Consider the following 15,528-nt stretch of genomic DNA (forward strand, 5'->3'; position numbering starts at 1 on the left):
GTACATATGCACACATACACAGAATTATATAGAATATTTCTGTTGAAAAAGTGCTTAAGACTTAACTTGCAAACACTGTAACGTTTTGATGTTTTTCAACCAAATATTCCAACATTATATATGTCAAAATATTCAATGTCAGTACTCATACTTAAATCTTTATCAACAAATCCTACAAAATTGTTTTTTTCTAATTTTACCTCAAAATCTTATATGACCCCAGTTCGTATATGACCCCAGCCTTGGACCCCTATCTGTGCAAGAGTTGCAATGTGACTTGCAGTTGATCTGCTTTCTATAATGCCAAAGACTGTTCTGAAATCCCCAAAAGCCAGGTAAGTGCATTCCTAAATAGGCCCACCTAAACCGATACTGTATCATTGAATAATCATATGAATTTTTTTTTCTTTTTTTTTTTTTTTTTTTTTTTTTTAACAATTTATCATTGTTAAAATTGCAAAATCAATTTGAGTTAAAGTAGAATTATAAGTGGTCTTTAAAATTTGTGTCAGAAATAGCCTGGAAATTAGCATGTGTGTTTCCAAGATTCCGATAACATTTATGCTAACAATGTGAAATTACAGAATCAAGGAAATTCTGAGGTATAAGATCATCAATGAATTTTCACCTAAACAAATAAAATCATCATCAACAACAAAATAAGCTAATACCTTTTTCCTTCTTTTTTTGAACACAGACAATGTAAGTCACAATGTCCTTGTTCAAATGGCACACACTCCTACTGTCTCCTACTGGATTACTGCCAATTTCTAGATAAGCATACAGTGTTCCAGTGACTCTCCAGAGGACATGTAAGCCTGAATTGCACCTTCTTCCATTTTTCATATTAAAACCCCTGCTAATTTTTCATATTAAAACCTTCTTAATTTTCAGTGCCAACCTCCATTCATGGTTGAAATGAAGTCCACCCTCTCTCGTAGAAGTCTACCACTTCATGATGAATCTAAGCCCTTCCCTTTTATTCTTCTTACAGTATTATGATGAAGCCTCTCAAGTCTGGGCTGTCCTGCATGTAGTCACAGTATTTTCAAGTAGACTACCTGGACTTCAGTTTACTTCCTACATCATGCTTTTCTTCTTCTAGTGTTCACTAAATACGACAAAAGAAAAATATAACTACAACTGGAAATTCTACATAGAGCAAATATATAAACAGGCAACTTCTTACTTTGTTAGGAGATCCCAAACACATCCACTCCAATTTCAAAGTAAAAAGATCTGCTAAGAGTAAAGGAAAAGTCTACTAAAATTGGAGTACATTTGGATGATTTAAAAATTAAGATCATAATGGAAATTCATTTCCAAACTCATGAATACAATACATTCTACTATTTAATTATGGCCTCTATTTCTAGGCACTGAAATGTGCTTTGATGCTGACTCTTCTTTAGAAGTCTTCCCTCTGCCTTGTTACTTGAAGAGAAAGAAAGCTGAATATCATAACACCAGGAAACCACCAGGAATTCAGAAGGGGAAAAATCCCCACAACTAGTTACATATTAGATCCAAAGTACTTCTTAGCAATGACCTTCTCTGCTTCATTCAGTAAGAGCGACTGAATATGTTTACCTTTAAACCTCCTTTGTCATCTGGCAGTATTGGGACATTTAAGGATTGCCTACTTCTGGAACAAGGCAAAGATGATCTGTTGTTGAGTTTATTCTTGTCTTTGTCTACTTGCATGCATGCTGATGCGAGTAACCGTACAAGTTCTGTGTCTAAAAGAAAACAAATTAAGATACTTTTTAGTCTGTTTTGCTTTGCCAAATCGTGACTGATATGCTGAAACACCTCTCAAACAAAGCAGATGAATACACAAAACTTCGTTTCTTGTCCTCTGTTTCCCATCCCTTCTCCCCACACAGTGGGCTGCATTCTTACCAATGCCTCTCTAAACACATGTATCAGTATAAATAATCATGCCATTCAGTCATGTGTGACCAAACGAACTGCCTGCTCACACACTTCGTAGAAGTTAAGAACAGCACTGGGACGCTCCCTTTTCTCACCTGACGCAGAAGAGAGCAGAGAAAAAGGAATACTCTTTCTTCAAGTGTAGGTTGCAGAAAAGAAGCTTGAAATTAAATCCCAAAGAGAAAGGAGATGTTCAGCCTGGACAATGAAGGGACTGAAAAGACATGGTAAGAAAAAAATAGAGTAAAAAAAAAAAAAAAAGTAAGAAAAAAAAAAAAAGGAAGAGGAAGAAAAAAAAGAATAAGATGAGGACAGGAAAGCAAGAAATATTCTGTAAAACTGTATTTTATACAGGATATTTATACAGGAAAAGAAGGGCAGACAGAACCAACCTATATTCCCCTTGCTGAACAAGATGAACTATTCTGTCCTACAAGCAGCTAGTTACAAGAAAAACACATTCACCATTATTTATTTTCTAAAATTTTATACTATTAGTTACCGACTTTTGACAAAGCAAAGCTACATGCTAGCGATCAAAAACAACACTGAGTAAATACAGAGAACATGAACATTCTTTCCATTAGCACTACCGTTTTTCAGCTTCAGAGAAAGCAATCTAGCTACCAGGCAAGTTTAATAATAACGTCCCAAATTAGGTAGGCTAAACAAACTACAACAAAATCTAAATGTGTTTCATCAAAGCCTCCTCAAAGCACACTGGCTTTTTCTAAAGCACTCCCATGACTACTAACTTGAATGCCCAAGTGTGATTTAATCTCAGCCTTTACAGACCTAGTTGGAGCTCCAGCTAGTTCGCTAGTCTTGTGCTGATTGCACTTTCTTCATCCTGTCCCCTAACTTCTGCCAAGTGGAAACTTCAAGTTCCAGTTCCTAGCTCAGCACTAATGACAATATCTAAGCCACCACAAGTAAGTGCTATTGAACTGGCTCTGATGACACAAACAACATTTTAGAATACCTTCAAAAACAAAGATAAGAGAACCATAGAAAATCCATTAGCCCATACATCTAAACAACTGATTTAAAAAAAATACATTTTCAGGCAGTATCCATTCTTGGTCTAGTCTAGCATAGACTGCAGTCAATATCTTGAAGCAAATTTAATGCTATTTCTACGTCAAAAGAGATGTGTATCTGGTTATGTTGCAATTACAAACATTTCCTCAGTGCTCTCTGAAATAACATACCTGGATCATTCAGGAGCATTATCAGGTCAAAAGCCGTGTATCCATTTTTCGCACGAAGATTGACGTCAGCTCCTTGATTTAACAAATACTTTACAACTTCTTTGTTTCTTTAAGGAAGACAAAAAATGCTTATGTTAAAGAGAGAGAGTACATCAGTACTCCATTTCCATCCTTTTGTATCATTGCTCCTTGATTAACGATCATAATTTTACCTCTGCAATAGTTAACCAAGTCTAAAATGTGTCCACAATTTATTCAAGAACTTCCATGATTCCTTTGTCAGTCACTGTTTACTCACTATAAATCACAATAATTGGCATGCAAACAGCCTAAAAAGAACATAATTTGAATAGTCAGATTCTTCATCTGACCCTTTGGAAATGATCACGGTATCTGTTGCCAGTTTCCCTTTGAAAGGCCATTACTGCCTAGGGCAAAAAAGCAAGTGGGAATTCAAAGGTCAGTCCAGAAGTCATCACACAACATCGCTAATACTTAAACATAGCTTCATATTCAGAACAGATAAAAAAAATTCCATTTAATAAAACCCCAACTGACTGAAGATAATTTATGAACTCCAAACAGTAAATCACTTAATTAGAGACACAAATTTCCTTGAGGTATCTAAAATGCAAAAGCAAATCAGCAGTAAACGATAATACAAACACCTCCTAATAAAAGCTCATAAAAGCAAATTGCATAAAAGGAACTCATCATCCCATTCCCATTAACCCCTCTCCTTTCTCATATACCTGAATAAATCAGCAGAACTAGCCTTGCAAATTAAAAACAATACAAAATAAGCAATGACAACAAAGCTAAACAAATATAAAATTCCTCTTACACTGAGACTAAGCCTGTATAAAAACAAACTCTGACACATGTAAGCCATACTGAAGAACAATGTGCTTAAGTAGCAATAGTTGACTGCCAGCTCTAACTCTGAAGCTGACAAAAAGATCTCAAACAGATCTCAGAAGTAATGCTCTGAAGTGATCTTCAAACTGAACATACTCCAGATAAAGTCAACCTAAAATGAAGAATGAATGTTCTCTCTCTCTTCTAACAAAAACTCAGCTTTATCCCCACTGGTCTGTTTGGGTCTGTTCCGAAAAGCTGAGGGCATACTACGCGTTTTAGAAGATTAAGGCCAAAAGCCTCTACAATTCTTGTAAGAGCTGTTTCCAGAGTCAATACCAGAAAGATCTTTTCTATCTGGATGTAAGAAGAATGAAACCTCTTTTCTGTTAGACTCAATGAGCATACAACTTACCCATGGTATGTGGCCTGCATTAGTGCTGTCCAGCCATGAACGTTATCCTGTTTGTCAATCTCAGCATTTTTCTCAACAAGGAGCTGGACAAGGGGCAGCTGCCCAGTTACAGCCGCAATCATTAACGGAGATGCACCATCAACAGTGGTAATATTGACCTGGCTTGGGTCTTCATCAACTATTTCTTTAACCAGCTGAAAGTTGCCTGCAAAACAGGGATATAAAAAAAAAAAAAAAAAAAAATCTACATCAGGAACACAGAACTGCTTAGCCACTGAATTAATATGTACTTTGATTTGCTGACACTGGTCTACATTTAGTGGAATTAAAACAGAAGAAATAAGGTATGTACCATTTCAATGTATATAGTTCTTTAAAACATTTTGCATATTAGACAATAAAGCAGTGTCAATAACGACAGACTTATAGGTCTGTCAGTACTACAGAACTGCAATTCTACAGCTTCAATCATTAAAGATAAACATTTGTACTGATCTCTGTTTCTTCATTTCGTCAACACATTTTCACTGGCTACAGGAAGCTGTGATATAAGCTAGAGGCACTGTTTTCCCTCATAGTTTTACATACCTACACACTTATAGCACAATTCTATTATGAGAATACTTTTCTCAAATAACAACTAAGCCATAAAGGCTGTATAAACTGCAGCGTATCTCATGTGAAGACATGGGCAGGGAACTTTTCCATAAAATTGTCTGAAGATGAAGTACAAGGAAAAGCAACAATGCTGGGACACCGCTGAGATGACTGCTTTGTTGTTCAGCAGGACTAAGATCCCTATTGCATTTTCTTGGGCAGAAATCACAGAAAGTCACAATTCTAGAACCAAAGAAGGTGGGCACAAAGGCACTCTGAAGGTGACAAAGGCCATTCTTGCCCCGAGCAGGTAGAACAATGCCCTAGGTCATATCGACCTGTAACTCCTCCTACAAAGGTTATTCGCTGTTTCTGAAAACCACAACTGATACAATTCCACAGCCTCCCAGGGAATTAGTCTATACCAGTGTTCAAACTTCTTATATTCAGAATGGTTTTTTTGTTTTGTTTTTTTTGTTTGTTTGTTTTTTGTGTTTTTAATTCTACTTCTGATATTTAATTTCCAATGCAAAACTTCCCTACTCCTTCCTCAAGAGTAAGGCATTATTCCTGTCATCTTTTTTAAAAAGTAAACCTAACATTCAAGCTTCCAGATGAAAGAGGCTGGCAGTCACCGAGTTCTTGTCTAGACTACAAAAAGCAGTGCAAAATATGCCGCCAAACGCGTTTTAGCTAGGTTGCTTTTCTTTTTCTTTTTTCTTTTTTTTTTTTTTTTCCTAAATCTTAATAAAGGTAGGAACAAGCACTTTTTAAAAATGTCTGAGGTAGTCAAGGTCCATCAGGGTAATCCTAAGCAGAGGGCTTAGATTTGCCCAGCTCCCTTACTTTTTTGATGTCACATAGCAGACAAGAGCACCAAAGAAGGAAAAAAGATGAATATGTACCACTGCAGGAACAGCGGCAAAAAGAAGCAGACTGTCAACTGCCATGCAAATGCAAAAATTCCCATGCTTAAAAATAAAAATAAATAATAATAATAAAAAAACTTCAAATTGTAAACTGCTTTATGGCATGGACTACCTTCAACCCACGCACTGGTGTCAGCGTTTTCCTTGGAAAGACAGAGTTCCAGATAAACACTGCAGGCACTTGAATGCATGCACTGAAACTAGCATCCACCCCCACTCATCATCTAATTTCTTGGAAGGAGAAAGGAAAGCACAGACCTCATTTTCCATGTCCCAATTTAGTAAAAGACACCAAGTAGCTTTTTAAGCACAGAACTGCATCACAAACTGTGTTAAACAGAAACCCTAGAACCTACAGAGACTCCAGAATTGACTTTGAACTCTGTCCTGGACGCTTCTTAACCTAGCAAAGTCTTCTTAAACAATGCTGCCATCCACAGCTGTGTATTCTAAAAAAAAAAAAAAAAAAAAAAAGCAGCACACTGACCAATATTCATCTGACTCCTTCCTACCCAGATTTCATGCTTTTAAATCTCAAACCAAAAGTCACACAGGTATGAGAAGGATGGCTGAACTTTCTAAAATGTAGCTGACGTGAGGCTTTCCAGAATAAGTTTTGTCAGCTTACTTGTGAAGAATTGACATGTATGGCTGAACTCCCACTACTGCTACCTATTATCTCTTTCTTCCTCACAATTATGCCTGCCCATTTCCAGTTCTGTTAGCCCCAAAAGCCATAAAGTTTCTGAGATGGTGACTTACGATGCTTAGTTAAAAAGCAACTGTTAAACTGCAGTACCAAACCCTGGATTAGATCTCGATGCTAGGGCCAGGCTTGACCATTATGAAAATATAACTCTGAATTTTCAACAGGAATGAATGCAGTAAGAATAAAACTTAGAAGATAACTGTTGATTTAAAGGTGTGTTGCTGAAATCCATTTGGACAGATGCTGAGAAACAGTGGCATTTTCCTTCACAAAGTCATCCACGTACAAATTAAAAAAAAAAAGACAAAAGTCCATCAAAAGGGTACTAACTCAGAGTTCTCCTCCAGGTTGCAGCTCCCCACTGAAAGCAAGAAGATAAACCTCATCAGAGCATTCATGATTATGTTACAGGTAGGAGCAGGTACATGGACAAAAAAGCTAGAATGAGAGGTAGTCGTGCTGAACCGTGATGTTCACTTATTCTACATACACACATCACAGTCCAGAGGAGTACAGCCAGCTTTCTATGGATCAGATTTTCTTTGCCAGAGACACAGACAGCACAGCTTTGTTACACAGCACAGTATTACTACAGCCACAAGGCTGTATTACCAACATCACCTCGCTGCCTGGAACGTCTTGGCCACAAGTAAGGGAAGGCTGACTGGGGAAAGACCCTTACGAGACTCTCATAAGTCTCATGGGACAGCTCTCATGAGTTCATCGGATGTAAGATTTAACCTCACATGAGAATGACTTCTTTCCTTATTTGAAATGATATTAAATAAATCCATCAAGTCCTTTGCTTTGACTTTTTTCTTTTTTTTTTTTTTTTTTCTGTCCATGTAGCTAGGACCGCTGACGGTGAGCTATAGGTGCTATCGTACAGTTCAGAACATACTTACATGGCAAAACACCAATTATAAAAGCAGGAATCAGATAAAGTTCAATGACTGAACCTCTCTAAGCTGCCAAGCAGATTGCCAACAGAGTAGAATTTCTGATCTCTAACATTATCAGCAACCCCAGCAGAAAGTGAATAGTCCTGTTTCCCAAGCCAATGCCATCAGATGGCAATACTCAGGCCAAACCCATAATTTCAGCACCTTTTCCTATGCTAGAAGATCCAGGAAAATAGGTAACCAGAAAGCAGTTCGCCATTCAGCAGGAGTGCAACCCGTCACTGCTTGGATCAAATTTACATCAACAGGATGGCACTGGCCACAAAACAGATTTATCAATTGTGCTCTTGAAAAGTCGTTCCTAGTCATGAAAGAACGTGCAGGATTTTAGACAATTGCCCTTTTCCTGAAGCAACTTTAAACAGCAATGAAAATGTTCATACAGAGTAGAGACCAGTGTATTTTTGCCAGCTTTATTTTCATACTTCAAGATTACCAGGAAGGAAAAAAAAAATCATGTTAAAGGTAGCATGGTCTTGGAAACTACTAAACCACACCATTGTGGCATGGAGGGCACGACAAGGAGCTCATAACGACTTTTTCATATCGGAATGTAAAAAAAAATAAAATACAGAAATAAATGTATCTTTAAAATGAAGAAGAAAGAAAAAAGTAGCTGCATGTTAAAACAGAACACAAGTCAGTTTCCCATGTTAGCAAACAAGCGTACTCTGTAGTTGCAAGAACCAGACATGATGGAAAAATCCTGTCAGTACTTACCCAGTTTCAAAGCATGGAAGATGTCAGGTTGCCTCTTTTCTGTATCTGAAAAACATAAATATTTCTGTTAAGAGTTATTTAAAAGGCAAAAAAAATCTAGTAAAATTTTATAGGAAAAATATACGATATATAGAAAAAATATATACATAAATATACTATAAAAGATGTTTGCACAGGCATTTATTAAGAATGAAGACAGCACAGATGTTTATTCCCTTTGGGAACAACGACTCACCTGTATGGCTCTCTGTGCAGAGATAAGGCTACACACTGTAACATACCAGTACTGCCTCTGCCTTTCAACTTCCATTCTGTATCAGGAAATTTTATTTGGAAACATCTGTTTCCTGCCTGGAAGACTTAAATATCAATGAAAGAACCACAGCACAGTTCTGTGGTCTGGTGTAATTCTCTGTACAACAGCAAACACTCGAATAACACAGGACTATTTGGGAAAGGGATTCAAAAGGAGTTTTGTAAGATGCTCCCTTTTTACTTCCTCTTGAATATTGACAAGCTAATTTTTGAAGGTCACAAAAATAATACTGATGATTCAAATACACTTTTTTTTGTGCATTAATAGAGATCCTTCAGCTCCCAGATGGTCATCGTCTTAAAAAGAACTGTAATTATTACAACTGTAAGACTTTGAGTGAAGGATCTTTCATTCTACGTGCCTTCCCAGTGCTTTGAAATGGTTGGCACTATGTACAATGAGGAAAAAATAGTGACATATTTTGCACCTTCCACTCAAGCCAGAAAAATATACCCTCCTCTGTCTTCCAAAGCGTTACTGCTACTACAGAACCAATGGGGTGAGCAGATTTGTAGGAAAACAAGTGACATTGAGAGGTCTCATGTGTCTGATTCTGTCATTTTTTGGTAAAACAGAAAAGGATCATGTTCATGGCTTGACTTCAAAGGAAGTCATTTAGAAATGTTGAACAAAAAACAGTTGCTGAAAAGCCCCCCAAAACATGAAAAACTCTTATTTTAAGACTAGGAACTAGAGCTGTGGGTCCTATGTTTTCTCCTAATTAAGAAACTGCTCTTGTAGAAGGAACTATGTATGAACTCACTGTTGGAAAACAGATCTCAAAAGACTAATTGAAGAAAGGACAGGACTCTACACTTGGCAAAGTGCAAAGCCTGGAAGAGACACTGCCTCAGGGAGCAGGAGACCACGAGGAGGTGCCAGAAGACACAGGCAACACCCAGGCTGTCAGGGGCAGTTCTGATTTTGTTCCTGAAAACAGCCCATAGGAGAGAGATGCTTTCATTTAGGATGCGACTCACCTTATCTATATAGGGTCACGGTTAATGGTCAGAATACAATTTCCTTTTCTGCCGCCTTCCACAGGAGAGAAAGGATCTGGTTTTGTTTGTTTGTTTTCCCCAGGATATACTGACTCCAGTGCTAGAGGAGGCTAAAGCCATGGCCAAATAGTGATGCAGAAATTTATGTGGAATCTCAACATTTTTAACCTCCTCTCCATCCCAGTTAGTTACTACCTTACTGCTGATGGAAACTCGCCCTCAGCAGAGGTGGCAGGAACACTCACCTGCTTTAATGCAGGTCCACTCATCTAGTTTAAACAGACTTCTTCAATACTTTAAGTTGGATGATCGTAGAAGACTTTCCAGCAGCATCAGGCCAACTCTGCATGCACAGAACTTACGTGCAAATGCACAGGCAAGATATAAAGCACTGCACTAGCAAATCCCCCTGATGTCTGATTCTGCCTACTGTAAGCAACTGAGGTTTCTGTTAGAGGCTGATTATGAGCGAACGCCTTCAGTCAGACAGTTCTGCCTGGTATCTTGGCTGCATGAAAGCCCTTGCTCCAACTTAACTTATGAGTCAATATTTGGGTGAGTTCAAACTTTCTCTAGGGCAGAAGGAAATGTCAGATTTCTGTTCTGAGTCTTAAAGTACAAGGGAAGCTTGACCTGCAGGAATAACACCCAATTTAAATAAAAATTAACAAGCTTTAAATAGGAGACTGGGATTGTGGGTATGGCTACGCTACAGTGTAACAGAAAAATAATTAGCTATGATTTGCATAAGCCTCTTTGGGTATCACACGTGGCTGAGAGCTTAGAGTGGACTAACATACCCTGCAGGCTTTTTGCCACCATGGCTGAATGGGTGGTAGCACCTGGGAAAGCTTCGTTTTAGGGCCAGTCCTACCCTTACAGTTCATAGTGAAAACTCTCGAGCTGGAAAACCAGATGCCTGCCTCACTGCTTTTCCAAAGCCTCTAGTTAAATCTCACCCAGCATCAGTCTGCATCATGAAGCACAAAAACCTCGAAGAGTCCCCACTCAGCCACATACAGAATAAGGCCTCTGTCTCTGAAATGACTTCCTGATGTCTAACACAATGTCCAGACCAAACTGCCTGACTTCATGAACAGATTTAATACATTTCTGTAGTAAAGAAACAAATTTCTGGAGAAGAAAAAGGAAGCAAAACCACAACAAAACTAACATAAGCCAATCATAACATTATTCTATAGAACCAGATAGCAAAAAAAGCTGTTAATTTGGAAGGAAATTAGAGAGATATAACAATAAGTACAATTAAAAAAAAATCATTAGTATTTGAAATGAACAGGTGACAACAGATAGGCTTTAACCTTTACCTTCAATAAAAATGAAAATCCTACAAGCGTACATACAGAAAGCTGTCAACAGAATACAAATTTTCTTCGTAATTCAAAAAGAAAATAACTAGTAACAACAAAGTTCACTCCCATCTTCCAAAACCTTTGGATCATCAGCACAAAGTACTATATGTCTACAAAAATCTGGATTTCTTACATCCTTAAACTCTCCTGGCTAAAGCTACACAACCACACATTCATTAACTGCACAGTCATAGACTGTTTATCTCTTCCCTTATCTTATTCAATGCACATAATGCATTCATTACAGTGCAGAATTAAAACCACCATATAAGCAGCATTTCTGAAATTCATTTTACTTGAGATTTGCATCAAAATGATGTACTTCTGATCTATTTTTTTTGCATAAATTAGCATAGTGAGTGTGCACACTTGTGCATATATGAACATGCACATCGATGCTTGAGTGGAAAAGGCTGCTTATAAATTTTATGAAGTTCTGAAATTAAGTATTCCCCTCTCCTTCAAGGATCAGAAAAGTAGAGCACGTGATAACTTATTATTCATCCACATTAATACTTCATTTTCTTATACTACACAGTCTACTATCAAAGGGCTCTGAGAAGGTTTCACACCCTCTGAGAGCTTAAGGCCAGAAGAAACCATCAGATTAACCTAATCTGGTTTTCTGCATATCACAGACCTTGTACATGACACATAGCAAAGACAATCTGATGATAAGTTTTAGAAAATCATTCAACCTTGATTGCAAGTGTCAGGGTTTCTACACCTCTTCTAAGTCATTCCAGGTCCAAATTTCACTGCAGTGCATGCTGTCTTATTTCCCATTCAAATTCTTCTGACTTTGAACTTGCAGTTTTTTCCTTTGGCTGCTGTACAAAAAGACCCTCAAGTACTGGACGCCCTGTCCTTAATGTGGAAGCTTTATTAATCACTTCTCTTAACCACCTCATGAAACTAGGCAGATGGAACATTTTTAGTCTCTCACTACAAGGCAGGTTTTCAAGATTTTCTCTTTCAAAAGTTTTCTCCAAGTTTGTGATATCCTTTCTTTGATATCCTATTCTCTTCTCTAGTGTCTCTTCTTCAGGCCCCTACCAAGTAGGCGTTTTTTAATTTTCTTCCTAAATGAGTGCCTATCTCACATGTTTTAAAGGTTAAAAAAAAAAAACAACACATTGAAAACACTGCAACATTTTTAAATGTTTTAAACATTTTTTAATGCAGAATGGGAATTCTGATGTGCTAACCTGGAGGACACCTGCTGAAGCTGAGCATTCCTGCCTCACAACCAAGATGGGTATACCTGCTCCAACATTTTCAGCCTAGTTACAAATCTTAAAGAATGTGGTGTACATACAATGTAACACCTTCCATTTCCAAATACGCAATCAAAACTCCAAGAAGTCAACACAAAAAACTAATGCTCCATACCTGCCTGGGGTCTAATCGTTGTGAGAGATTCCAGGTAGTCCTTCATGTCTTTATGTTTGCAGCCAACAGAGATTTCAAAAGGTGTTTTATGTAGTACATTCAGGTGATCGGGATTGGCACCCTTCTCCATGAGCTGCTGTGCCAAGCTCACCTTTCCACTAACAGCTGCCAGCATTAAAGGACTCCAGCCCATAGTCTTCACAGTGTAATTGCAATCAGCTCCCCAGTCTAGTAACAGATGTACCACTGCCTCATGTCCATGTTGAGCGGCCGCCATCAGTGGAGTGATATCAGGGAGGTCGTCTCTGCTGTTGTTAAGCACATTTGTGCTAAAATGGTCGTAATTGTCTACAAAAGCTCCAGATTCCAGTAACAATTTCACCATGCTGACGTGGCCACCTCTTGAGGCCATTGTGAGGACGCTGGCTCCCAACTTATTCTGTGCGTTGAGATCGGCACCATTTTCCAGCAAGATGTGAGCCACGCTTAGATGCCCAAACCTTGACAGGAAGAAAGAAGAAAGGGAAAAAAGAGAATTAACACCTCAGATGGCAGAGGCTTCTGACACATTCTGAAAACAGTCATACTCCAAACACAGCAAAATTTGTTACCAGTTCAGCGTTATTGACTAATAGAAAAGACTGAGATACTTACTATATGAGATGATGCCCACATCACTGAACATGACCATGGTCGCCTTACTAGAGGACTGTACCTTCCTAAATTGTTTCACATGCACCAGTGACCATACCCATATAAAAGGCATTTGCACCACCTCTTGCTTTGCAGTTGGGAAAAAAAATCAACTTCCAGAACAGAAGGTGGCTTAATGAAGACAGGCAACTGTGATGTGCTCATGAAGCTCAAAAAATATAGTGAGTGGCCACTGCTGTCATTAATGAAGCTGAACTTATCTCAACACCAAGGGTACCAGATGAGCTCTCCACATGCAGAATGCCTCAGGGAACCTGGACTCTGACACTGGTTTCACCAGCAGCACTGCTCTGACACGAGTTGACTAAGAGGCTCTGGTAATTTGTCGGTAAGCAAAAGACAATCATGCAAGCCATGTAGCCACGTGTGGTGGTTTTACTCAGCTGGGTGCCACCACAACAGCTCTCTCACTCCCCCTCCTCAAAGGGAAAGGGGGAGAAAATATGATGCAAAGAGCTCAAAGGTTGAGATAAGGACAGGGAGATCATTCAGTTACCATCACAGGCAAAATGATGATCATAGAATCAGCATAGGGAAATTAGGTATATATTTATATAGTTAATAAACGTTACTATATATTTAAGAAACTAAAAACACCTTCCCCCGACCCTTCACATTTTTCTACCTCCTCCACCCAAAGTGAAGCAGGGGAACAGGGAATGGGGGCTGCAGTCAGTCCCTAAAGCTTTATCTTTAAAGCTGCTCCTTCACGATCACTCCCTGCCCCTGCTCCATGTGGGGTCCCTCCCATGGGATGCCGTCCCTCCCGAACTGATCTTGTGGGGGCTTCCCACAGGCAGCAACTCATCAGGAACTGCTCCCACACGGCTCCGTCCCACAGGGTCCATCCATCCATCCCCCAGGAGCAAACTGCTCCAGCACGGGTCCCCCACGGCTGGGCGGCAGCTCCCCCCAGACCCCTGCTCCTGCGGGGGCTCCTCTCCACGGGCTGCAGCTCCGGCCCGGGGCCTGCTCCTGCGGGGGCTCTCCATGGGCCGCAGCCTCCTCCAGACCACATCCACCTGCTCCACCGGGGGCTCCTCCACCCACGGGGGGGCTGCAGCGTGGAGATCTGCTCCATGGGGGACCCATGGGCTGCAGGGGGACAGCCTGCTCCACCAGGGGCCTCTGCACAGGCTACAGGGGAACTGCTGCTGCCTGCCTGGAGCACCTCCTGCCCTCCTGCTGCACTCACCTTGGGGAGCTGCAGGGCTGCTTCTCACTCCTCTCTCCCTGCTGCTGTGGTGTAGCAGTTTTTCCCCCTTTCTTAAAACTGCTCTCCCAGAGGCCCAACCAGTGTTTCTCACTGTCTTGACTCTGGCCAGCAGCAGGTCCCTTTTGGAGACGGCTGGAGCTGGCTCTGATCTAACATGGGGCAGCTGCTGGGCTCTGCTCACAGAGGCCACCACTGCAGCCCCCTGCTACCATACCTCATACCTCCAACCAGCTTGCTCACAGTGAGAAAACGGTAACCCTTTACCCCTCCTCAGTTGAGGAGTAATCCCACGCTTTAATAAACACTACATTTACAAGATGCGTACTTTTGCACTGCTTGTTGTAGCTGTCATACGTTACTATATGCTTGTGCAGTATTTAACACAACCAAGCTTTGCTCCTGAAAGCTGCTTTTGCACTCTGAAACAGAACAAACGCTACTTGAGGAAATCCCCAAGAACGCTACTAACTACTAACAGAGACACGAGACACAAACTCCCTAGCTTCTTTCCAGCAAACATAAAGTTGCAGAAGAAAGTTTCCAGGGAGAGTCAAGTTGCGAGGAGTCTGCCCTTGTAGCCTTCACTGTGCCACTTCAGCAGATCCTGCAATCTCTGCAGATGTGATTACTCTTATACATATACACTATCTCACAAATTTCAACAGGACTAAACACAGCCAGAAAATTCAACATGTACATAGTTTGAAACCTATGCTCGCACAGTGATACTTTCTTTTCAGTTATCCATTACAAAAAAAAAAAAAAAAAAGTTCTCCCACTTTAAGCTTTCTCTCCAGGCTTCAATATTTATCATACATTTCAAATAGTAGCAAGTCATTTCTTTAAAACAATTAGAAGACTATGGTGATTTAGTTTATTGTTTTTAGAGAATGAGGGTAAAGTTTTCATTAAGGAAAAAAAAATATAAGAGTGTTTTTGGGGCTTTTTTTTTTTTTTTAACCTTTGTAAAATAACAGAACTGCTGAACCTTGTCTTCCTTGTTCTTACTGGAAAACCAGCTGTGTGACTCATTCTTTGGGAACTTTCTGTGGGCTTTAATTGAAAAGAGAATGTTGACTTTCAAACAGACTTTTTTTCTTCCAAGTATTTTAATGTGTTATGAAAGAAAAAGAAAAAATCTCCTCTCAATTAAGCACTGATTTAATCAAAGTAGAGCACT

At 39.5% G+C, this 15,528-nt stretch overlaps 1 protein-coding gene across 1 annotated transcript in view; it reads right to left on the minus strand.

Moving 5' to 3' along the window:
* Window positions 1-15,528, minus strand: part of ANKS6 (ankyrin repeat and sterile alpha motif domain containing 6) — a gene marked incomplete at its 5' end in the record, with an annotated part of 43,795 nt that overhangs the window by 27,248 nt on the left and 1,019 nt on the right. Inside the window, 5 exons of the mRNA XM_084282723.1 lie at window positions 1,591-1,739; window positions 3,147-3,253; window positions 4,420-4,624; window positions 8,337-8,381; window positions 12,419-12,918. Of these exons, the coding sequence (XP_084138849.1) occupies window positions 1,591-1,739; window positions 3,147-3,253; window positions 4,420-4,624; window positions 8,337-8,381; window positions 12,419-12,918 (1,006 nt within the window). The remainder of the gene's footprint in view (window positions 1-1,590; window positions 1,740-3,146; window positions 3,254-4,419; window positions 4,625-8,336; window positions 8,382-12,418; window positions 12,919-15,528) is intronic.

Source organism: Netta rufina (assembly GCF_964035555.1).
Source record: "Netta rufina genome assembly, chromosome: 2".
Lineage (NCBI taxonomy): Eukaryota > Metazoa > Chordata > Aves > Anseriformes > Anatidae > Netta > Netta rufina.